A 25,944-nucleotide genomic window follows, 5' to 3' on the forward strand; every position below is an offset into this window, starting at 1 on the left:
GTCAGGGAATGAAAGAGGTAATTAGGAAGACTTTATCTACATGTATATTCAACGATTTATTATATGGTGACAACTTGAAAGCAATTTAGAAAATATTTTTATATAACCCAGAAGCACCTTTATTTCTTGAAATATGGCACTTCACCAGACTTTAGTCTTTGTGATGTTGATACTAAAATATTAAGAATGTGGTTTAGATAGTTCTTAATTAAGAATTTTCTCAAAAACTTTATCATCTGTTAGTTTATCTAAACATCTATCAGACTTACAGCCTTTTGTTGATAGTTTGTCCTTTGTATTGGCTACTCATTCCAGAGTTCCACGTTTCATTTAATTTGTTCTAAATATACCTGTTAGATGATTCTCTGATTATGGCATCTCTGTGATATCTCTTTGGTAATCCAGATGAGTCAAAGCTTTTTATTTACTTCTTATCTGATCTTCTCTAGATTTTGTCTAGCCCCAGACTTTTGTTTACTTTATATCAAAGCTATACATAAACATTTTTTCCAAAATAATCCGCTGATATTCATAATCTTCAGTTAGAAGGGAACAAAAATGTGAGAAATCCACGACTTTTTTGACTATCTAAAAATTTTTTTTAATTCATATTTTTATTTTTATTCAACAGCCTGATTCAGAAGTAGCCAATGCTGGTATAAAACTTGAAAGCTATTTTGAAGAACTTCTGAAGAACCTTTATCCAGAAAAACGGTTTCCTAAAGTAGAATTCAGGAATGAATCAGAAGATAATAAATTTAGTGATGACTCAGATGATGACTTTGTACAGCCCCGGAAGAAACGCCTCAAAAGCATAGAGGAACGCCAGTTGCTTAAATAAGCAACACCACTGGCGTGTGCTGGTTTTTAGATTTTTTTTTGTTTTCAAAAAACATTTTGTCAGTAATTTAACATCATTACCAAGAAGAGCTTGTGACCACTTTAAGTTTTCAATGTTTACTAGACTCTGATTTCCTTAATAACCCATTTCTTTTAACCTTCTTATTAAGAAAGAAAGAAAAAGAGGGAGGAAGGAAGGAGAAAGGAAGAAAGAAAGAAGCATCAACAACAAAAAGACATTCTCCCCACTTATTGGATTTCAAACTGCAGTCTGGAGTGATAGCAACTATAGAAAGGAAATAGACTTTGTTTGAACTCTAAGTTGAAAATTTAATGTGGTTTGGATGTGTGCGTTAATCCATTTTTAGAAAATACCACTACTCATTAACTATGGACCAACCATGAGTTAAGTATACTGTACGTAAGAGCAGTACTCCAATGAATATGAGTGGTAATAAGAGTTCTATCCTAGGATGCCCACTGGTGCAACGAAAAAGTAGATTAGATGCTATTAAGAAGGCACCCAATAGTATATTATGTAAGATGGCAATTGTATTAAAGAAAAAGGAAAACAGATGTTTGATTTTTGTTTTTGTTTTTTTCTTGTCTATAGAGGTGTGTTTGGTATAGCAGGTTTTCAAGCCCATTTTTCGTACATTTCTAAACCTACCTTCTTCCACTGAGGAAGTAAGTGTACTCGTTTGGTTTTGCTGTGTGTCTATGTGTGGTTTGTTGTTTGCTTTTTAACTGTGCAGGTGATCCTTTTATAACAAGACTCATTGTTTGCAGTATGGCTTTTAGTGGAGCTATCCAGAATATGCAATACAGCATTGTGTGCCGTATTTGATGTAAGGATTCTTCAACTTATACCCTATTGGGCATTAAATATAAATTCCCCTGAAAGGGACCAGTTTTTGTGGTTTTCATCTGTCTTCATAAATTGGAATGAAATGTGTTGTGGAATTTGGGAGCAGGCAACTGGAGGAAATTAGAGTGAAATTTACATTTTTTTCTGAAGCATCTATTTCCCATTCTTCAGAGTCAGAACCTCAAACTGAATCTTTTCATCTGACTTAATTCTGGACTTCATTTTCATTCTCCTGATAGAGATACAAAAGACCTACCTTCTGAGGGCAAGCATGTTCTTAATGGGTCAGACCTAGCTAGTTTACTGACTTTCATTTATTCCTTTTACTTGTTGGTCAGTATCAAAGAAGGAAACTAGGTTAAGATAGAAGAAAATTATTGTGCCATTTGCTAATCTAACATTTGACAGTATATTTATATGTGAACTTTTTTCGTTTGCCAAAGTAAACCTTTATTTATAAAACATTAATTGGCTGAGGAAATTTTCCTCTCTAGGCTGATAGAATAAAAATATAGCTGACTTGAAAGAATTTTGTCCTTTGGATAGTGTCATCTTCCATGAGTTAAACCTAGAGGATTTGCTTGTATCCACATGGCATTAGTTCTTAAAATGGACAATTTGAAAATATCCTGTGGCTAAGTCATTGGGTTTTCAGATACTGCTAAAGATAAAATGAGAAAAGAACTTACTGGCAAGAGCATCTCACTTTCTGTGTAGACTTAGGTTTAGTCCATAATATGTCAGTTATGTAGTAAAGGTTAAAAAGTCTTAATCACTTTTCCAAATATGTGTTTCAGGGTAGTTGTTGTTGTTGTTGTATTGTTTTGAATATGTGTTTGACATTTATTCTCCAAAGACTTGAACAAATTTTGATAATAGTGCATATACCACCAATTGTCTTCTTTTGCTCCAGCATTTTTAGCACAGCAGCCGTGGAGCTTTTCCTAATAAGTTTATTGTTTTTATCTTAGAATACTATTCTTATGATAGTTTTTTCTTCGATACTTGTCTCCTGAGTTAAAGCAGGGCACCACAGGTAAATTTTGAGGATGATCACAAAGGGAAGTAGCACTTAAGAGAGAAAAATTATAATTTCATAAATGCATCTGAGCCAGAATTTCTACTAATGTACCCAAAACTTTCACTGTTATTATTCAGTGCCATATTAATCTTTTCAAACAATATTTTTCTTTCACCTTTATCATTTTTTTGCAGAATGAAAGGCACTTGAAAACTATCTTTCCTGTAATCATACATAATATATACTAAAAGTGTTTCTCCAAGTAACATTTTCTTAATGGTCTTAAAATTAAAGTCCTATGACCTTATTAACAGGTGCCTGTGTGTCCAGGTGGATCCCAGCAAAGTAGTCCTTAAATTATAATAGTAATAAGCTATAAGATGAGCCTAACTATACCTCATGCCCATTTGGAGAGCATTCCTTTCAAAAGGTCAGTGCAATTCAAGCAACCTTGACCTAAACTTAAAAAACTCCAGTGTTTACCTCTGATCAAAAACTCCAGGAGATTACCCTCTGGATTTAGAACCAATAGCTTCATGTCATATCTGCAAGACCCGCCCCCGTGCTGAATGGGATCACATGATGAGCAGGCCATGTGGCAGCTAGAATATACTCAATGCTGGGAAACTCATCAAAAGCTTTCCCAGGTGCCAAGCATCTGATCTTTCCAGCAAAAAGGAAACCCAGTACACAGTTAGTGACTTCCATGGCTTTGGTAGAAGTATAAATGGATAATGTATACCATTTTAAATTCAAAATACTATTGTACATCAGCACCTGGCAATGCAGTTATTTTGTCCTTTGAATTAACAGGCCCTGCTTATCTTTTCTGAATGAAAGCGTAGGAGATTGGAAGGTCCTGAGAGGAAAATGTCCTCTTCCCTTGGTAGCTTTACTTTCTTTTCCAAGCTAAAGAATAGGCTCCACATTTTACTACTACGCCGTAGTGTAGATGTAATACAACTTAGGAATGCTTTCAAAAAGATTCACTCCACAGTCAAAAGGGTGAGTATATAGCCGATTGCTCTATTTATGAATGTGCATTTCAATTTTCTATGCTGTTACAGTGTTTAAACTTTTAAATTGGGGTTCCATGGAGAGACTAGTTAGACAATGGAAGGAGGGACTCCTCCTTTTGTTGAGGCCTGATCTACAAGTGAATGTGAATCCCAACAGTAGGTTGCTGCACTGAAGCAAAAGGTTTTTAGGTTTAAATAGAAGGTATATTTATTTTCTGTTTATCTGTATCTGTTAAGAATGAGAGAAATTGAGTGATCTGATTGACCATTAAAATTATGGACATAACCATGAGCTCAACCATCTAATTATTGAAATAGAGGCCCTCATTTTAAATAACCATGCATATACATATTTTTTAAAGTACTGTATAGCCTCATGTAACTTAAGAGTTCAAGTCTTTTTATTTATATCGTCCCTTCATCTTTGGTGTGAATTTACTAAGATTCACAGGTTGGTGGCTCATGCTCTCGAGTGAGAATGATACTAGCCAATCAGATCACAGGTTTCTCTGCCCATGAAGGTTTCGCTTATTGTGAAGGGTATCTGATACAGCAGTCTTCATTGTTGGTTTTAATTTGCGGGAGTCAACTGGTGCTTTTGATTTGAATAAAAATCAGCTTTGATGAATTTTTACTGTGAATATTTTACCCCAACAAGGTATTCTTAATGGAAAAATTACTGTATGTCATGCAGTAGAATATTAACTAGTTCGGGTCTCCATTACTGCCTTTGTATGTTCCTCTATAAAATCAATACATATAGGGATGATCTACTAGTCCATAAAGTAATAGGAAAACTTTTTTTTAAAACTCTAACACATGGATTTCACCAGCTTTAAATAAGCAAAAAATTAATTTAGCAAACAGGAAGGAAGAGGGTGATAGATATATTCAATCTAGGAGTCCCACCCTCCCCTAAAGGAGAATCAAAGATGCCATGAAAAATTCTACTTGTCTGAAACCTATTGGAAGAGGCAGGACTTGGGGGGGGGTAAGGGGGGACACAAAAAGTGGGGAATTTACAAGTCACTTTGAAAGTTTGCCTATGTTAGTTTCACCTATAAAGTTTGGAAAGTTCTGATTCTCAGATATTACAACTATTTTAAAAACTCTGTTTTGAATATTTTCTAGATCTTACATTGATGGAGGTGGGAAAAGCCTTCTCTTTGATTCTTAAATGTGTTTTTAACTAGAATAATAGTCCTAATTTGAGCCCTAGAAAAAAAATTGTTCCTTAGAAGATACAAGTTAAACATTTAGCAAAATTCTATCTTTCCCACATTTTCAAATGTGGTGTGGAAGAAAGGCTATTTTAATATCGTCTGCCATATATGAGCATACTTGTGAATGTGAATTCTTTACCCAGGTCCTCTACTGCCTTTAATCCAAGACAAGTGAGCCAGAAAATTCAGTCAGAAAACAGTGGCTGAAGCCTAGTTCTCACTGAGGGGAGGGGATAGAATATAAGGATCAACCAGGGTTAAACAAATGTCTCAGCCTTGGAAGGGGAATGTACTGATTTGAGAAGTGACATTATCCCGAAGAAAATCAGGCCGTTCTTAATAGGAAAGACAACAAGCTCAGTGAGCCACCAGGTCCCATGCTTTGGCAATGATGCTGGTTCTCTAATCTGATTGTTTAAGGCATTTACTGATGAGGGTGTATGTTAGAAAAGCCCAAAATACAAAAATTCCAGAATAAAGGTTTTGACGTTCATCTTACAGGAGGATTTTTTTTCTTTTTGCCACTATAGACTGTGCTCTGAAGAGACTTACAGAAATCAAATTCCCTTCTATACATAAAACTATGGATTCAGACAAATTCCACCTCTGTCCTATTGCAGAAAGCAAAATATGCTTGTATAGAGATTCCGGTTGTTACTGTTTTTAATACCTCAACCAGTATTGTCTTTTTTTTTTTTAACATCTTTATTGGAGTATAATTGCTTTACAATGTTGTGTTAGATTCTGCTGTATAACAAAGTGAATCAGCTATACATACACATATATCCCCATATCTCCTCCCTCTTGCGTCTCCCTCCCACCCTCCATATCCCACCCCTCTACGGGGTTGCAAAGCACCGAGCTGATCTCCCTGTGCTATGCGGCTGCTTCCCACTAGCTGTCTATTTTACATTTGGTAGTGTATATATGTCCATGCCACTCTCTCACTTCGTCCCAGCTTACCCTTCCCCCTCCCTGTGTCCTCAAGTCCTCTCTACGTCTGTGTCTTTATTTCTGTCCTGCCCTAGGTTCATCAGAACCTTTTTGGGTTTTTTTGTTTTTTAAGATTCCATATATATGTGTTAGCATACGGTATTTGTTTTTCTTTTTCTGACTGACTTCACTCTGTATGACAGTCTCTAGGTCCATCCACCTCACTACAAATAACTCAATTTCATTTCTTTTTAATGTCTGAGTAATATTCCATTGTATGTATGTGCCACATCTTCTTTATCCATTCATCTGTCAATGGACATTTAGGTTGCTTCCACATCCTGGCTATTGTAAATAGTGCTGCAGTGAACATTGTGGTACATGACTCTTTTTGAATTATGGTTTTCTCAGGGTATATGCCCAGTAGTGGGATTGCTGGGTTGTATGTCAACCAGTATTGTCTTTTAGTGGGCTGTGAAACCAATCCAAAAAAGTTCTTACAAGTAAATGACTTAAAATTTGTTGACTTCCATTTCTACTAGTGCCTGATACTATTAAGGTAAGCAATATATATGAGTTTATAAAGGATTTCTGAAATTTAGTGTTTGAATTAAATTATGTTGATAAAATTTGCTATAGACTAATGTAGTGTCTTCTAGGAAGCCTGGGTACTAGACAGTACTAGACAACATTGTAAAGTATCTTAAGCCTGGATACCTCCACAGGTATTGAAAGTTCCTGAAATCCTTGGGAAAGTGCTTAAGCATCAGTTTTATCAGTGGTTGACTGTGGTTTTCAATCACTGCTATCCTTTGGTTTTAATTATAAATTGCTGCTAACGTCAGCTTTGGGGTTTTGAATTAGTTTGTCATGGGTTGTTTAACCCTACATGTGTAGCCTAGACATCTTTGCATCAAAAATATTTTAGCCTAAGACTTTCTAATAACTAGACTAAGACAGGTCTGCAAACTATTTAAAATGATTAAAGATGACAATTTAGGTAATCCAAACAAACTTCATTTAACATTTCATGAAGAGGGCAGTCTCCATTTGCAGGGGTTCGGAGAACAGCAAAACGGGGTGGAAGGCAGGAAGTTTTTATGGGGTAAAGAATAAGGAGCAAGGCAGTAAGTACAGAGACCAGAGTTTGCTTGGTATTTGGTGATTGACTGACTGGATATACAGCGTTTCTGGTCAAGCAGAGCATTTATTGGGGCATGAAGGTTATTAAGTTTTTGGTTTGCCTAGGTGGCACCCCCAGCAGGAGTGGCTTTGTCTTGGGCCTAGAATGGGCCTAGTACCACCTTTTGATCATCCTCTTGACCATCTACGTTATCTTCAGTTTGCTTCTTTATATCAGGGAGAAGATCTTCAACTAAGGTAAAAATTAAAAGATTCCTATTTTCTAGATTTAGAGTTGTTAGGAATATTTTTTTCTCCCCTCTGGGTACATAGTTTGATTTTTAGCTTGGGGGTTGGGGAGAGGAGAAAGCCTAAAAAGTTTCTGTCTCGCTCTGAATATCAGCTTCTAGTTCAGCCAACTTCTGACCATAAAGTTACTTAAAAAAAAAAAAAATTCTTTCAAATACCTTATCAAGTTTCAGACTGGACAAACAGTAACTATTCCTGGCAGCACTGAACACCACCAAAATATACTACCCTCCCAAGATCTAGAGCCACTCCCAGAGATAGCCAAAAGAATGAAGTACTTGGACAATTCCTCAGAGCTGGCAACAGTTGGTAGGCTGCGAATGGGATACAACCCACATTTCTGTCTAACCATATTTTGGGGCCTGATTGTTGAGCTGCCTCCATACATAAGAACCAACAACCTGCATGTGCCAGCAGGCAGAAAGCCAAGCCAAGTTCTCAGGACACAAGAAGGCAATAGCTATCCCTGGGAGAGAAAGGATCAATAACCAATGAGTTCCCAAAATCAAATTCCCAAGGGTCTGAATTTGGAAAAGGAAGGACGTGAAATCTCTCTCTTGACCAGCAACTACAGGGTTCAGGAAGAGCTGACGTTGGTAGGAATTCTCACCTCTGGCTGTGGCTTCTGCCAGTTTCCCCCGAACCCCATTCTGCAGACCCCAGAGAGTGGAGTTTACAGTGAAGAGTGTAAGTTCTGGTATGTACAAGAATTTGACAAGGTTTTCCATAAGTTTTAATTTTAGTTTCCGCTTGGCTGTTTCAGGGAATAACCGATAGGAATTTATCAGAATGCTTCAGAGTCCCATCAACCCTGGGAGGGACCCACATGAGGGCCCTCCTTTGAGAGTAGATACGGAGGTATTCAAGTTCAGGGGAGGGGGATGGGTATTATTATCTTAGGTTTCTGGCCTTGGAGCTGCTGCAATTTGAAAACCAACTTGATGAATTTTTGGTTTTGGTCTTGTCTCTTCAGAATGGAAAGGCAATTCAGGTAAGAGGATTAGTAGAATGTGAGTACTTGGGTAAAGGAAAATAGAGGGGAGTTTTAGGAGTCACGTCGGTCTTAATAGTCGTTTCGCTCTTTTAATTTTTCATTAGCCTTTTGCGTTGAATCTTTCAATGAAGTTGTTTTGGAATTTTGAAGCCTTTTGGAATCTAATGCATACCAATTAAAATAGGTGTCCCATTCTGGTTGATTTGGAAACACTTTCAAGTGTGGTTCTTAAACAATATGTCTAATTGGAATGTTCCCCATGATAGCCATTGTAATGCTAGGTTGTCTTAGTGAGATTTGCCATTTTTGTAGATGTCTACAGCTTCCAGGACCACAATTATTAGACAAAATAAGCAGGTGTGCCGGAAGGTGGAGTGCTCAATTCTTTGAAACTCGAGGATCCCGATTCTTAGGTAAGCATTGGATGTTTGAGAACCAAATTAATACCTAAGAGAGGTGTACTGCTAGGTTGGGGATTTTGTGGTATTTTACAGTGTACCTTGTTGCACAGAATTTTTCTTGAGGTTGTCAGGTGGCCCAGTGTCAGTGTAACCCGTTGCATGACCAACTTAGCACAGGAGTCTTAGATTTAGGTGACGAGTACTTTAACATCTTTTAAGTGTTTGATCCATGCCCACCAATTTTGCAGCTTTGGCTTCAAGATTCCCATTAGCAATTGATCTATTTAATCCTTAAATGAGAAGATTTCTTTATGAAAGTGGCAGTCACCCTAATGACTTTAATAGTATGACTTGTGCTACTTAGGTTTTGTTGTGCCATTAGTTCAAATAGTACTAATTTCTTGTTTTAGTTTTCCAAGTCTCCCCGTGCTGTATGCTGTGGACTTACCTTTATGCATCCCCTAAGTGCTGCCACCCATTGTAGGCTCCCATTATAGCTGTCCTGGAACTTTTCTGGGAAATATATATATATACATGTGTGTTAGTGTGTGTGAATACACTTTGTTTTTCCTCACATAAAGTTGGTTTGGATCAGAGCTGTGTGGGGGGGATCAGAGGCTCAAATCCAAAAGTGGCTTGCCCTCGGTTTTGATGAGAAAACAATGAATGCAAAGGGTTCAGTGGGTCGTTCGCCTGTGCATCTTGTCCCACAGGCCATAAAGCAGTCAACTTTGGATTCCATCTTCATCACCAGAGACTGTTAAAGGTGATCAAAGAAGACAATTTAGGCAGTCCAAACAAACTGACATTTGATGAAGCAGGCACTCTCCATTTGCAAGGGCTCAAAGAACTGCAAAGGGGGGCTGAAGGCGGGAGGATGAAGAATAAGGAACAAAGAGGTGAGTAGAGAGCCCAAAGTTGGCTTGGTGTTTGGCCAACTGGATATACTGTGTTTCTGGTCAAGCGGAGCATTTACAGGGACATGAAGGTTATTTAAATTTTGGTTTGCTGAGGCCACACCCAGGCAGGAGTGGCTCCATCTTGGGCCTACAACTTACTTCAACAAAACTATGGCCTGTTAGACAAATTCAACCTATGGCCTGCTTTTATACAGCCTGAGAGCTAATAATGTTGTTTACATTTCTAGAGGCTGGCGGGGGCTGTTGACAGAGACCATATGTAGCTCAAAGTCTGCAGTGTTTTCTCTGGCGCTTTATACAAAAGGTTTCCTGACTTTAAGCCATTTGTGCCTGTAGTTCAAATAGGAATGCTTTGCACCCCTATTGCAGCCGGGGTATAAACCTGTCATACACTTAGTTTGCTAGTCCAGGGACACTTCATCATGGTAGCAGCAAATTCTTTTTCTTTCCACTGCAAAATGGGAGTGGAAGGAGTTAGGGGAAAAAGTAGGTGAGTCAAGTCTTTGGGGATCCCAGTTTCAGAAGTCTCTACAATAAGCCCGGACAGCAATAAAAGACTAAATCAAAATGTAAAACCTGTGTGAACAGGTATGATATCATGCATGCAAGTGGTTGCTCAACAAAGGGCATATGATTACATGAGGTAGAAAAGCTTGATGTACTCTAATTTTTTTTTTATTGCATCCTGGGAATCAGATTCCCCCTATAAAATTAATGAAATTACAGTAGAAACAGAGACATTCTCTGGGGAAAAAATAATTTATTCCCAGCTTCTTTGGTTATTATATACAAAACTGCAATGAGTTTAAGCATATTATTTTATGAATAAGCAATTTCATTATAAAGTATGGAGGTCACAATTTACATATTCTAATTTTAATTGTGAATTTGATGACTTCTATTTGTTTTTTGGGGTTTTTTTTAAACATCTTTATCAGAGTATAATTGCTTTACAGTGTTGTGTTAATTTTTGCTGTGTAACAAAGTGAATCAGCTATACATATACGTATAATCCCATATCCCCTCCCTCTTGTGTCTCCCTCCCACCCTCCCTATCCCGCCCCTCTAGGTGGTCACAAAGCACTGAGCTGATCTCCCCGTGCAATGCAGCTGCTTCCCACTAGCTATCTATTTTACATTTGGTAGTGTATATATGTCCATGCCACTCTCTCACTTCGTCCCAGCTTACCCTTCCCCCTCCCCATATCCTCAAGTCCAGTCTCTATGTCTGTGTCTTTATTCCTGTCCTGCCCCTAGGTTCTTCAGAACTTTCTTTTATTTTTATGTTCCATATATATGCATTAGCATACGGTATTTGTTTTCCTCTTTTGGCTTACTTCACACTGTATGACAGACTCTAGGTCCATCCACCTCACTACAAATAACTCAATTTCGTTTCCTTTTATGGCTGAGTAATATTCCATTGTATATATAGGCCACATCTTCTTTATCCATTCATCTGTCGATGGACACTTAGGTTGCTTCCATGTCCTGGCTGTTGTAAATAGTGCTGCAATGAACACTGTGGTACATGTCTCTTTTTGAATTATGGTTTTCTCGGGGTATATGCCCAGAAGTGGGATTGCTGGGTCATATGGTAGTCCTACTTTTAGTTTTTTTAAAGGAACCTCCATACTGTTCTCCATAGTGGCTGTATCAATTTACATTCCCACCAACAGTGCAAGAGGGTTCTTTCATTTCTTTCATCAGGGTCTTATAGTTTTCTGCGTACAGGTCTTTTGTCTCCTTAGGTAGGTTTATTCCTAGGTATTTTATTCTTTTTGTTGCAGTGGCAAATGGGAGGGTCTCCTTAATTTCTCTTTCAGATATCTCATCATCTGTGTGTGTAGGAATGCAAGAGATTTCTGTGCATTGATTTTGTATCCTGCTACTTTACCAAATTCATTGATTAGCTCTAGTAGTTTTCTGGTAGCATCTTTAGGATTCCCTGTGTATAGTATCATGTCATCTGCAAACAGTGACAGTTTTACTTCTTCTTTTCCGATTTGGATTCCTTTTATTTCTTTTTCTTCTCTGATTGCTAAAACGTCCAAAACTGTTGAATAATAGTGGTGAGGGTGGGCAACCTTGTCTTGGTCCTGATCTTAGTGGAAATGGTTTCAGTTTTTCACCATTGAGGACGATGTTGGCTGTGGGTTTGTCATATATGGCCTTTATTATGTTGAGGTAAGTTCTGTCTATGCCTACTTTCTGGAGCATTTTTATCATAAGTGGGTGTTGAATTTTGTCAAAAGCCTTTTCTGCATCTATTGAGATGATCATGTGGTTTTTCTCCTTCAATTTGTTAATATGGTGTATCACATTGATTGATTTGTGTATATTGAAGAATCCTTGCATTCCTGGGATAAACCCCGCTTGATCATGTTGTATGATCCTTTAAATGTGCTGTTGGATTCTGTTTGCTAGTATGTTGTTGAGGATTTTTGCATCTATGTTCATCAGTGATATTGGCCTGTAGTTTTCTTTCTTTGTGACATCCTTGTCTGGTTTTGGTATCAGGGTGATGGTGGCCTCGTAGAATGAGTTTGGGAGTGTTCCTCCCTCTGCTATATTTTGGAAGAGATTGAGAAGGATAGGTGTTAGCTCTTCTCTAAATGTTTGATAGAATTCACCTGTGAAGCCATCTGGTCCTGGGCTTTTGTTTGTTGGAAGATTTTTAATCACAGTTTCAATTTCAGTGCTTGTGATTGGTCTGTTAATATTTTCTATTTCTTCCTGGTTCAGTCTTGGAAGGTTGTGCTTTTCTAAGAATTTGTCCATTTCTTCCAGGTTGAATGACTTATATTTGTTTTGAAACGATTAATGATACCACCTCAAATTCAAGTCTTAGATACAAAATTTCAGTCCAATTTTTGCTATAAACCTCAACAGACTTGATGCCAAGGAAGGAAAGCCACCTTCCCCCTACCCATCTCTCCTAGATATACATTAAAGTTGGCAAAGTGTATTTTATAAAAGTCCTCTATTGATCTCTTCCCTGAGACAATATATACAGCTAACCTACTGCATTCTCATGTCTTATTTTTCAAAAATACATAATATTTCTTAACTACCAAGTAGTGTACTGAAATTAAACCAGGTGGTTTTTTTTTTTATAAATTTTATTTATTTTTGGCTGTGTTGGGTCTTCATTGCTGTGCACGGGCTTTCTCTAGCTGCAGTGAGCGGGGGCTACTCTTCGTTGCAGTGCACAGGCTTCTCATTGCGGTGACTTCTCTTGTTATGGAGCACAGGATGTAGGTGCACAGGCTTATGTAGTTGTGGTACAGGGGCTTAGTTGCTCCACAGCATGTGGGATCTTCCTGGACCAGGGCTTGAACCTATGTCCCCTGCATTGGCAGGCGGATTCTTACCACTGTTCCACCAGGGAAGTCCCAAGCCAGGTGTTTTTAAATGTGCCACAGCTCTTTGTGAAGATAAAAATATATTTTTCTTCTTTGGTAGACATAGGTTTGCAGGTCTTTATTTAATTCATTTAAGTTGCTGGAAAATGAGTAATTTATTAGATAATACATTTAATTTTTTTAAAAGTCTTCTCCATATTCAACTATCTGGCACTAAAAACTAGTAACAGAAGGTTCTTTAATAAGCTTATAAGGAATTAAGGGTCTAACATTTACCTTTGTGTACCTGAGAGTGCAATAGTACCTTTATAATTCAGTTATTCTAGTGCAATACAGACATCATTCAGGAAAAAACGTCACATTATAAATACTTCTTTCAAGAGTTTTTTGATTATTTACCGGGTTCATCAAAATAAAAGAGCTTTTTAGAGTCATTCTAAAGTGGAATTACTACTATTAAACTATTGACCAGGTTGGTTCATCCAAATTATTAGGGATGCTGTCTGTGCTGTTGAAAGTTAAATTTTTTGGCATGTTTTAAATATTTCTAGAAGTTTTATTGTATCAGTCACCAGACAGTTTCATATGTTAACTGCTCACAACACTGAGATACACACAGATACCTTTTAAGATTTGCCCAAAGACATATAGCCATTGTGTGGCAGAGCCATCAAGGGCTACATGCCCATACGATTGTATTTATTGTATCCGCATGTTAAAGTGGTAGGGACTGATTAATGTCTTGTAAACATACATGCAAAATAATTTCACTACACTCCTAAAACCAAGTCCCAGTCAACAAAAGAGGGAATGGTCTTCGTAAGTGGATAGGGCTTGAATTGGAAATCCATAAAGCACGTGAGATGAGACAGGTTTCATTTTATATGTATTGTTACTACTTAAAAACAGCCACCATCACAGAAAATTAGCATAAGATTTAGCATCACTTAATTTTGCAATCTAATTTAAATTCCAGTCCGACAGTATGTAGTGTGTTCCTTTATACGAGTTACTCAACTTTCCTTTTGCCTTAGTTTTCTCATCTGTTTGAAGCATGTGACAATCCTTTAAAAGGAATCATTTGAATCACCTAATTCAATCCCTGGCTTCAGGTGTTCAATGGATGGGTCACCTCTCCAAGTAAGGAATCTAAACAAAGCCCTAAATTTATAATTACATAGCAGGTTATCTATCTGTGATTAAAATGAGTATTACCTTAAAGATTAAAAGTTAGGGGGAAAACGGAAAAACACATTTTGGATCTAGGGCAAGCAAAAAATATTGAGACTGGTGTAAATCGGGTTTTTTTTTAGTTTTGCTCCCCCCGCCCCCTTTACTCGAAAATACTTTCCAACTACTCACAGACATTAACAAGTGTCCCTGGTTCACTATAAATAGGATATGGGAGAGAAGGCAAGCCACCTTCAGCCAAAGGAGCACGATGACTTCACAGTCCTATTTAGATGCGGCAGCTCAGATCAGACTACAGTTAACCCTTGAATAACATGGGTTTGAATTGTGCAGGTCCACGTTTACATGGATTTTTTTCCAATTGTAAATACTCTAGTACTATACAATCCACGATCCGTGGTTGGTTGAATCCACAGATGCGAGTAACTGTGGAGACCAAAGGCTGCCTGTAAGTTATACTGGCATTTTTGACAGCCTGGACGGTTGGTGCTTCTAACCCCCCTGCTGTTCAGTGGTCAACCGTGTACAGCTAACCCCAACTGTTCTCCCCCTTTTCCATGTGGGCGTGTGCACGCGCACACACACACACCCTTGCATACCAGCAACAAGCTTTGCATTTAAGGCAGGGAAACAACAGAGCCACCAGCTGTACTTTGAGATGGAGCCAACCTTAAGGGGCTAGGAGAGGCCATCTCTGATACAGCTTTGCCCTTGGGAGCATACCTTATACTTTTGGGATATCCTTTTTTATGCACTTTGTGTCTGTTAGTATTGGATGACAACTGGGGCAGCGCAGAACTTTTTGCCTCCAGTCTTACCACAGGCAGCTGATAAAATTGGGGGAAAGGTAGCTGGACCAACAGGAATGACCCTGTGATCCTAAGGGCAATGCAAATAGCTGTTTCTGATCCTCTGGCCACATTTAGCTCTGCAGCAATGCTTACAAACAGTAAAGGGGAGGAGGGTAGAAAGCTGTAGTGTCAATAATATCATTCATCTTAGTCAACTTTTACAGGAGGGAAAGGTTTGAAGTGAATAATCGGTTTGCTGCTCAAAGTTATATGCAGGAACACTGGATACCCAGTATTTCTACTGGAACCCGCTAAACAGATGTACCATTGTGTTAGCACAGACTTGGGCATCATCCTCTGCTTAAAAGAATTTCCATACTCCAAGCTTATTTCCTTTGGTCAAAAGGTGTTAGTTGAGAATGCTTAAGAGAGGCCTGCATCACTTACCTGTAGGGCCCATCCTTTGGTCTCAATAGGGAGAGTAAATGCAGAAATGGCACACACAACACAGACAGATGAGAAAAGACACAAGGCTCCCAGAAATGATGCACTCATGAGAACCTGCAAAGCACAAGGAATGACTAAATAGATTGTGCCCCAGTCACTTTTAAACTGACTTTTATGCTAAAGGGAAAATAAGAATTCACTTCACCAAATACGTAAACAAAGGGCTTTGCAGCTGTTCTGTAACTTGTGCATTCCTGACATCCTAGGTCTATTATTTATTTGGGCCAAGCTACTGTAGGCAATTTTGTGCGACTCTTCCATGAGCTGCGAGTGACATTAACGTGCACTGGCCAAGTCAGACTTCTCCCTGCATTCACCCCTCAGGCTTCTCCAGAGCAACCCAGCACCTGGGGAAGATGGGAGAGCTGCCTGTTTTCCTACCCCCCCTCCCATACCAATTCAGCTTGTTTAACTTGTAACCCTCTCCTTTCCTGCAGCACCCCCTCTGCCAAAAGTCTACTTTCCCTCTTCAGTTCTGACAAGATCAACCAGGAGGAAGTCTTTTGGGAATAGATGTAATTTCCTGGGCTCTGAAATGATAACATGTCTTGTCTGTGTTCATGATGCTTCCTCGGTCACAACCAATCAAAACTTACCGTAGAAAAAATGGACACCATTCTCATCCTGATACTGGTTAGTTTACACCAGGGGTCCCCAACCCCCGGGCCACAGACCGGTACCAGTCCGCAGCCTGTTAGGAACCAGGCCGCACGGCAGGAGGTGAGCGATGGGCAAGCGAGCGAAGCTTCCCCTGCCGCTCCCCATCGCTCGCATTACCGCCTGAGGCGTCTCCCCCACCCACACCCCCATCCGTGGAAAATTGTCTTCCACAAAACCAGTCCCTGGTGCCCAAAAAGGTGGAGACCACGGGTTTAGACACTCCATCTCACACATCAGTTTCCCTAGGACTTTGCCCAAAGTTAGCAAAAAGCCAAGCACGTGGTAGTTGTCAACTCACCTCACAAGGATGGTTAACTGAAATGATGAAGGAACAACGAGGCTCTCTAGAGTCACAGAACATTGCAGTTTGGAGACCCAGACGCTCGTCTAGTCTTTGGTCTAGTCCAACCTCTTCACAGATAATCCTAGAGTAAGGAAGGGCCAAGTGACTACTTGTCCAAAGTCACAGATCCCTACTGCCATCACCACCACTAAGGTTCCCCTAAGATACACAGTTTGAGAGCCCATCCTGTGTATAAGGCCTACTTGACCTTTTTTGTTGGTTTTTTTGTCTGTGCCGCACGGCATGTGGGCTCTTAGTTCCCCAACCAGGGATCGAACCCACACCCCCTGCATTGGATGCGCAGTCTTAACCACTGGACCACCAGGGAAGTCCGCCTACTTGCCTTCTAAAACAGTAAATCATTCCACTTGTCAGGCAAACAGAACCCATGATATTAACCACATTTACTATTTTGTAGTTGACCTAGCAAGTGAGTTATTATTTTCTGATTTTATCTCCCAAAATAAAATATGTTATAATTTTCGCCAAACAGGAGTTTTGGGAAACCAGGATGATAAAAGGGAAAAGGGGTAGAAACCAAAGGAGACCAGGCAGTCTGAACCATGACCAAATGATGCCACAGTTAGGCATGTGTCTAGGTTCTGCCACTTCTGTTTTGGCACCAAACTTCTCACCACCACCAGGCTGAATTCTAAACTAGCTCTACTTCATGTTCTTTGCACCAGCTTCAAAGTGAAATGGTGCGAGAGCCTGATGGTTAAGTTTAGGTCATAAAACTTTGTGCTCTACCAACTAGGATCAGGGAGAGCAATTCCCTCATTTCTTTGGCTTCCCTACAGGGGTTTAGGGCTCTGCTTCCTAGCAGGACTCTAGCAACCAAGTCAGTGTTACTGGATATTCTTTCAATAAATTCCTCTCTGGGATGTCCCTGGCGGTCCAGTGGTTAAGACTCCGCACTTCCACTGCACGGGGCACAGGTTCAATGCCCGGTGAGGGAACTAAGATCCTGTATGCTGCACAGCATGGCCAAAAATAAAATTAATTAAAAAAATAAAAAATAAATTCCTTTCTGCCTAAGTTAACCAAAGTCAATTTCTACTGTTTGTAAGCAAGAACTCTGAGTGATACCTAATTATAAAAATCATCCGGCCAAAGAGGAAATGCAGATGGCTAACAGGCACATCTGCATGTTAGCAGGTGCTCAACATCGCTAATCAGGGAAATGCAAATCAAAACTACAATGAGATATCACCTCACACCTGTCAGAATGACTATAATCAAAAAGAACACAAATAACATGGCAGGGATGTGGAGAAAAGGGAACCTTTGTGCACTGTTGGTGAGAATGCGGCCACTGTGGAAAACAGTATGGATATTTATCAGAAAACTAAAAACAGAACTACCATATGACCCAGCAATTCCATTCCTGGGTATATATCCAAATAAACCAAAAACACAAAATCATCTGGGAATTTTGTTAAAATGCATATTTTCAGGCACCACTCCAGATTCACTGTATCAAAAAACAGATCTATAAATTTCTACTTCTAAAAATCAGCCCAGACCAGGGACAAAGAGGGATATTACACAATGATAAAAGGTTCAGTCCAACAAGAAAACACTCCTAAAGGTTTATACACCAAAGAGCTTCAAATTACATTCTTTCAGAAAAAACTGAAAGGAGAAACAAGTCTACATATAGTTGGAGACTTCAATACCCCTCTCTCAATTGACAAACTACTAGACAAAATCAGCAGTATATAGAACTTTATGACACCATCAACCAACAGGATCTCATTGACATTTATAGAACACCCACCCAACAAACAGCAGAATACACATTCTTTTCTGCCCATGGAACATTCACCAAGATAGACCTCGTTCTGGGCCATAACATTAACCTCAAAGGATTTAATAGAATTGAAATAATAGAATGTGTTCTCTGACTCAAATGCTATCAAAGCTAGAAATAAAGATGACAGCAAAATCTCCAAACACTTCTAAACAATCCACAGGTCAAAGAAGTCTCAAGAAAAATAAATAACATTGAATGGAATGAAAATACAGCATATTAACTTTGTTGGACACAGATAAATCGGAACAAAAATAAAATACTTAGGAATAAACTTAAGAAATGTGTTACATATATGAAGATATTTTTCATGTCCTTACTAAGGGACATGAAAAATTGAATAAATTTGTTTAGTTCTTAGAAAAATGCAGTATTGTTTTAAAAAATGGTTCTCAAAGTAATCTGTAGTAACTAATGGATTCTCAATCAAAATCCCAGTAGTATTTTTGAGTCAATCTCGGGGGGGGGAAAAACTGATTCTAAAGTTAATTTGAAAGCATTAACATGTCTAAAAAAATCAAGACACTTCTGAAAATGTGCGGGTGAGGGAATCTGGGGAAGTTATTCAGCTAAGAGGCACTAAACAAAGTTCCAATCATCAGCGATATGATATCAGTACCAAAATAGATGAGTAAAACAATGAGTCACAAAATAGATCCAAGAATTTATGGAAATTTGGTTATTATAATAGGGGCATGTTAAATCAACCGAGAGGAGCCAGACAAAAGGATGATTAATGGCCTGGGAACAACCGGCTAAGCACTGTTTTGTTGCTTTGTTTGCTTGTTTTGTTTTGTTTTTGTTTTTATTGAGCTCTAGGGGATGGGTTGGGAAATACATCTGCAAGTTATGCCCTACTAGGGAAATGTCCATTCTCATTTTTCTGGGAGAGGTTTCAGAGCTTTTTCTTTTTCTTGGAGCTGCTGCTCTTGCTGGCAGCAGCCTCTTCAGGTCCACTGCTGAGTGGCTCCTCCTTGGAAGAGAATTTCCTCTTTTGCCTGGGGACCTTCTTGTTTCCTGACTCTTGAGGGTCACTAACTGGTTCCTCTTTGGGGAAAGATTTCTTCCTCTTGGTGAGACTTCCACTGCCAGCTGTTTCCTCAAGATCACTACCAACCAGCTCCTCCTTGGAAAAAGATTTCTTTTTGGGGGGGTTTGGAGAAGGACACAGATTGGTCTTCATTCCATTCTCCTGAGGAGCCTCCTGGGGCTTTTGCTTTTGCTTCTTTTTGGCTCTTTCGCTTGTCCCCTCACATTCCTCCAGGGTCCTACTGCTGTTTTCTGAAGGTGCCAGAGCAATCGCAGCCAGCCTTTTCTTTTCCTTCTTCAAGTGTTTCTTCTGTTTCTCCAGCTTCCTAGTAATCTCAGCAGCCTCTTCCTCTGCCTGGCCAAAGAAAAGTGCTGAAAAGGCTTGAAGATCGCTGGTTCCCCAGTTCTCTCTCTTGGCTTTATTGAATCAGGCTCATTAAATCAGTTTGTTTTGTTGCTTTTTAAAGCTGGACCTTTACCTCAGGTCTTAAGCATAAGTAAATTGTGAATAAATCAAAGAATTTAATGTTTTAGATGAAACATTGAAAGCCTTTGAACTTTCAGTGTTTAAGAAACATTTTTAGAAATATGGATTAATGAAGGCCACTAAGCATGACCCAAAACACTAACTCCTTAAGTGAAAATAATTGGTAAGTTGACTACAAAAAATTTTATATTTTGAATGCCAAAAACTTTGATAGTAACATCATAAGGCAAACCATGAACAATGAAAAAATCTGTAGTATAATAATAAATAGCTAATGGCCTGAAGAAATTTTAGCAAATCCCATAAATAAGCAGTTTACCAATAAAATACAAATGGATAATGAACAGATGAAAGATGCACAGCCTTACTAATAAAAGTACAAATTAAGGATGAGATATGATTTATTGTCCACCATATCAAAAAAGGTTTAAAAAAGGCTTTTTAGAGATGATGGAAAGAAATAGGGATGCTTGTTTAAGAGTGTGTTAACATATCAAGGAGTATATAAACTTTTTAAAAAGAGCCATTGTAATTTAAAATATGTACACCCTTTGACCTCAAAATTATTCAGTAGGCTTTTTCTACATAAGAATGCTTTTCCTGGGCTTCCCTGGTGGCGCAATGGTTAGGAATCTGCCTGCCACGCAGGGGACACAGATTCAAGCCCTGGTCTGGGAAGATCCCACATGCCGCGGAGCAACTAGGCCCGTGCGCCACAACTGCTGAGCCTGTGCTCTAGAGCCCGCGAGCCACAACTACTGAAGCACGCGCTCCTAGAGCCCATGCTCCGCAACGAGAGAAGCCACCGCAATGAGAAGCCCGTGCACCGCAACGAAGAGTAGCCCCCACTCGCTGCAACTAGAGAAAGCCCGCGCGCAGCAACAAAGACCCAATGCAGCCAAAAATAAAATAAATACAATAAATAAATTTATAAAATAAGAAAAAAAGAATGCTTTTCCTTAGACATACTCTGTGGTCATTCGCACATGACTCTGCCCTATTGTAGAGGCCCTCCCTAACCACCTGATATAGCAGACTGCTCCCATCACCATCTCCTTCCCCTGTTTTATATGTGTTTATATCAGTAATCATATTGAACATGTTAGCAAACTGTTTGTCCCTTGTCTATTCTCCACTAGAATGTGACTTCAAAGAATCTGGGGCCTGGGTTTTCACAGTATCCAGAACATAAGAGAGCTCAATGACTAACGTAGTTGCACAGTTACAAAGTTGTGCGTAATGTTCAGTTCCCCGTTGTTTGTAAAAGCAGAAAGAAATAACATTAGAAACAACTTCATCAACAAGGTAATGGCTATCTAATTATACACATCCCTACAATGGAAATCTATGCACCTACATAAGAATGAGGTTGATCTCCACATACTAACATAAAATGATTATTAATGACAAAAGGCAGTTGCAATATGTAGATATATATATGTAGGTATGTGTGGATAGACGGATGGATGGACAGGTTTGTGTATGTGTATGTTTGAACATGGGCCTATCCACACGTGTACTCACACACACGTGGATACATAGTGTAAAGAGGAGTCTGACTCTACTTGATGACTGTGGACAGCCTTTAAGCCTCACCCTTCCCTCTTCCCCTTGTACCCCTGTTTCTGAACAAACTGGTAAGAAAGCCTGGATGCTTCATCCTTTGGTACTGGCAGGAGATTCAAACCACACAAGCCCCTGCCCTAGCATGGAAACACTCAAATCTGGCCTCAAGAAAAACCCCAGCCAATCTCCTTGCCTGCTCTCTCAGGCCATTTTGGATCTGCCTGAGAGGGCTACCCTGCTCTCCCAGAGATCTCAGCTATGTAGTTAAACAATAAACCTTTCATACCCTCTTGGTATGTGACATCAGTCTTGACATCTGACCCCCAGTTTTTTTTGGGGGGTGGGGAGGAGTGGAGGGAAGTTCCATCTGTCTCTGAAGGTGACCATAACAGGTAGATATATAGATAGATGTTGATATTTATTAAGTCTATCTATGTATTTACAAGCCTCTAGTATAATATGTATGTAATAAGCTTATAGATACACACATACAACTCTGGTATATTACTGATAATAACAGATATACCAAGAGAGACATAATATATATGCATAAAAAAGCATCTGGAAGAATATACCCCAAACCATTAAGACATACACTGGTGGTTATCCCTGGTGATAGAATAACAGAGAATTATTCCTTTCTCAGTTACACATTTCTGTGTTTGAAATTTTACTAGCAGGTAAGAGTACAAGATGGGGGCCTCATTGCTACAGCCCCATAGTACATGTTGAGGATTTTGGTCTTTATTGTTGAGGAATGGCAAGGGCAAGATGATAAAGTTTAAGCACAAGAACAGTGTAAGATCTGCACGGATGCGGTGAGGAAAATGAGTTGAAGGAGAGTAAGAGCATACAGAGACCAGTCAGGATGCTACCTTGGCCATCCAGGGAAAGGGGATGGTAGTTCAAACCAGAGTGACGCTGGTGGTGGAAAAGGGAATAAGGTTAAGGATTCAGCATCTATTATTAGGATGTTAAATCCACATGGTTTGGGGACTGGCTATGATGATGAGAGAGAAGGGAACAGCAAAGGACAGTTCCAGGTTGGGTAGTGATGCCATGCACTGATGGAAACTGTGAAGAGGAGTGGTTATGGGGAGAAATGTCATGATTTTTATACTGGATGTGGGGAATTTAAGGTGAGTTTGAGACATTCAAGCAGAAATGTTGAGGAGGTGAATGGATGTATGAATTGCAGCTCAGAAGAAAGGCCTAGACTAGAGATATAAAGATGGGAGTCATGAGCATATAGTTGGTGATTTATATCATAAAAATGGGTGAAATCACCTAAGTGGAGAGTAAAATATGAAAAGATGAGGATCTAATATTAAGCAAAAAGAATCCTCAGTGGGGGGGGCGGGGATGAATTGGGAGAACATACACTAATTTGTATAAATTAGGTAAATAATAAGAACCTCTGTATAAAAAAGAATCCTCAATAATAAAGAAAGAGTAGAGGAAGGTGTACCACAGAGAGGCTGAGAAAGAGCAGTGGAAGATGCAGGAGGAAGACCACAAAATGCAAGGCGACGATGCCGTAGGAAGGGGTCAGAGCACGAGGGTGGGACCATCAGAACTGTATGTGAAGGAGAGGTCCCGCAAAATGGAGGGTTGAAACGGCATTTGGATTTAGAGACGTGGCGCTCACAGAGACCTTATCAAGCATTTTGTTGGAGTCAGGAAGGTTGCAGCCATTTGGAGCAGGTGGACGAGTGAGTGGGGGGAAGGAAATGAGGACAGTGAGGAGGAAGAACTCTTTTAAGTAGTTTGACAGGAAAGAAGAGGAAAGAGTGAGTCAGTGGAGTTCACATTACAGTTTGTAAGCTATGGAATCTTAACATTAAAATGCTGACCAGAAGGATTCAACACGAGGGAGAGACTGAAATCACAGGACAGATCAATGATAAACCTGAAAAACTCAGAGACTCAAATGAAAACCCATCAGAATGAGTTCAGTAAGCTGGCGGTTTGAAAATCAATAGACAAAAAACTTAATAGCCTCTCTAAATACAAATAGCTAGTTAGAATGTTAGACTAGAAGTTATAATGAAAGAAAATCATCTATTTGCAATAACAATGAAAAGCCTTAAAATGCCTAAGAATAAACTTAACAAGATGTGCAGGATCTATTCGAAGAAAACAAAATCCCAGCAACGAACACAGAAGAAACATTGAACAAATGGAGAGAAGAACCTTGTTCTTACATGGGACGACAACACTAAGAAAAAAAGTCAATTTTTCCTAAATTAACTGATACATTTAATGACTTAATTAAAAATCTTAATAGGATTTGGGCAGACAAGGGAGGCACATTGCAAATGATTCTAAATCTTATCTGAGAAAGAATAGCAACGAGGTGGAGCTTACACAACCAGTTTTGAAAATGTACTATAAACCCCATCTGACTAATGAAAAGAATATGACAATGACGAAACCACACAGATCAATGGACTAAAATAGCAAGGCCAGAAATAGACCAAGTGACTGTGGGAATATAAGCAGACATTTCTAATCCATGAGTAAAAATATAGGTAAATAAATGAAATAAATAGTTAAATAAATAAATAGTATAGGGACAACTGGCCTGCCATATAGGAAATCATAAGGCTGTTTCCTGCATTAGACCTCACACTTCGATACTACGATGGCCTGAAAGAGGGCACATCAGGGATTTCTGGGTCAGAATTTGGGATGCATTTCACTTTGAGAAGATTGATTAAGTTGTACACTTATGATATGGCCACTTTTATATGTATGTCATATTTCAATAAAAAGTTTGCACACCTTTTCCCCCAAAAAAGACAAGGCCAGAGAAGGACTGGAAGAAAAGAGATGTGTACTCTCAGAATTCTAATCATGAATATTGATACATTTGAGTGTCTATGAACCTTAAGTTTCTGTACAGAGAAAGAGGACCATAAACAAAAGGAAAGACAAACAAAAAGTTGGGAGGAACATTTGTAGTATGTCAGGAAAATGATTAAAATCCTTTATATATATGACGGACTCTTACAAATCAATGTATTAAAGACAAAATTGAAAAATGGATAAGGACCTGAGTGAACAAGCTAAAAAAGATAGATAGCCAATTAAAATATGAAAAGAACATTCAGTTTCATTCCTAATCAAAGAAACGTGAATTACAATATCAAAGAGATATCATTTATTGCCAGTAATATTGGCAAAGATGAAAAAGACAAAACTAGTTGGCCAGTATGTGAAGCAGCAAGGCCTGACATGCTGGTGCAACCTTCCCAAAGAGAATTTTAGCACAATGTATCAAAATGGAAAATAAGCAGACCCCCTGACCTACCAATCCAATTTCTAGGAATTATCCTAAAGAGATAATTGCATAGTTGGATAAAAATGTAAGCACAAGGATGCTTATAACTGTTGTTTATAATAGACAAATATCAAATAGTCTAGACATTTAACAATACAGAACTGACAAAGTTCTTGAAAGTAATTTTTGGAGTATACATATGACATTTTTCAGCATGAAAAAGGGCTTGACTTTTATTTTTATCAACATGAAACATGTCTGTAACATATTGTTGCATGCCAAAAGCAGGCTATAAGAAGTCCATGAAGGTTTGGGTTCAAGATGAACCCACCTCCTCTCACGGACACACTGAATCTACAGCTACATACAAAATAATATCCTTTGAAAGAAACCCCAAAACTAGCTGAGTGACTCCTACACATCAAAATGGGTGGAAGAGGCTGAGACACAATCTTACCATGAACCTGCCCCCAGTTCAGTGACACACAAAAAGAGGGGAACTCACAACCTTGAGCTTCCCCATGAGGAGTGACGGGTTCAAACCCCACATCTGGCCCCACAACTTTTAAGACCTGCACCTGAGAGATGAACCCGCAAAACATCTAGTTTTGAAAGCCAAGAGGGCTTGCATCCACTACAAGACAAGGCTATAGCAAACTGAGCATTGTCCTTAGAGGGCTCCCAGGGACTCACCTGGCTACCCACCTGGGGACCCGTGCAGAGTCAGCCCACTGCAACACATCCAGTCTTTCTGTGAAAGAGGCTTACTTGCTTATTTTAAACCATCACCTTGTGGGGCAGGCATCTACTTTAACATACATCCGGGAGACTACTGAAATACTCTGCAAAGATGAGGGCTGGCAGGTGCCATCTTTGTGCTGTCCCTCTGCCTTGCTCCAAATCTCTGGTATCTCCCAAAAAGGAGTTTGTGTACATGTATGGTGTCCCAATTTTTGTGGCTTCTGCCCAGGGAACACCCCTTGATCGCCTGGCTCTGGTGGCCAGCAAGGTTTATGTTTATGGGTCCCACAAGACAGTAACAGAGAAAGAGTTCTGAAATACCTACACCCCAGGGCACAGAAGCAGAGAGCCAGCAGACTGAAACACCTCCTTTCTGGGAAAGAGGCCTGTAAGCTTATCTTCATAGCTGCAACCTGGGTGGCAGGCTTCTAACTAAACACACATCTAGGCACCAACTATAATCCTCTCCAGAGACCAGAAGACTGCCTGGTACCATCTTCCTGCTCTCCCTCTGCCCA

General features: G+C 39.3%; 2 protein-coding genes across 3 annotated transcripts in view; one reads left to right on the top strand and one right to left on the bottom strand.

The window, feature by feature from the left end:
• TRIM24 (tripartite motif containing 24) overlaps positions 1-4,376 on the top strand; it is a 94,761-nt gene extending 90,385 nt beyond the window's left edge. For both annotated transcript variants that reach the window (XM_081244468.1, XM_081244469.1), the window contains exon 19: positions 632-4,376. In XM_081244468.1, the coding sequence (XP_081100594.1) occupies positions 632-841 (210 nt within the window). In that variant the 3' untranslated portion in view covers positions 842-4,376. The remainder of the gene's footprint in view (positions 1-631) is intronic.
• Positions 2,676-25,944, bottom strand: part of SVOPL (SVOP like) — a gene marked incomplete at both ends in the record, with an annotated part of 62,437 nt that continues 39,168 nt past the window's right edge. Inside the window, 2 exon segments of the mRNA XM_081243676.1 lie at positions 2,676-2,779; positions 15,441-15,558. Of these exon segments, the coding sequence (XP_081099802.1) occupies positions 2,676-2,779; positions 15,441-15,558 (222 nt within the window).

The sequence above is a fragment of the Mesoplodon bidens genome, assembly GCF_964165515.1.
Source record: "Mesoplodon bidens genome assembly, chromosome: 9".
Classification (NCBI taxonomy): domain Eukaryota; kingdom Metazoa; phylum Chordata; class Mammalia; order Artiodactyla; family Ziphiidae; genus Mesoplodon; species Mesoplodon bidens.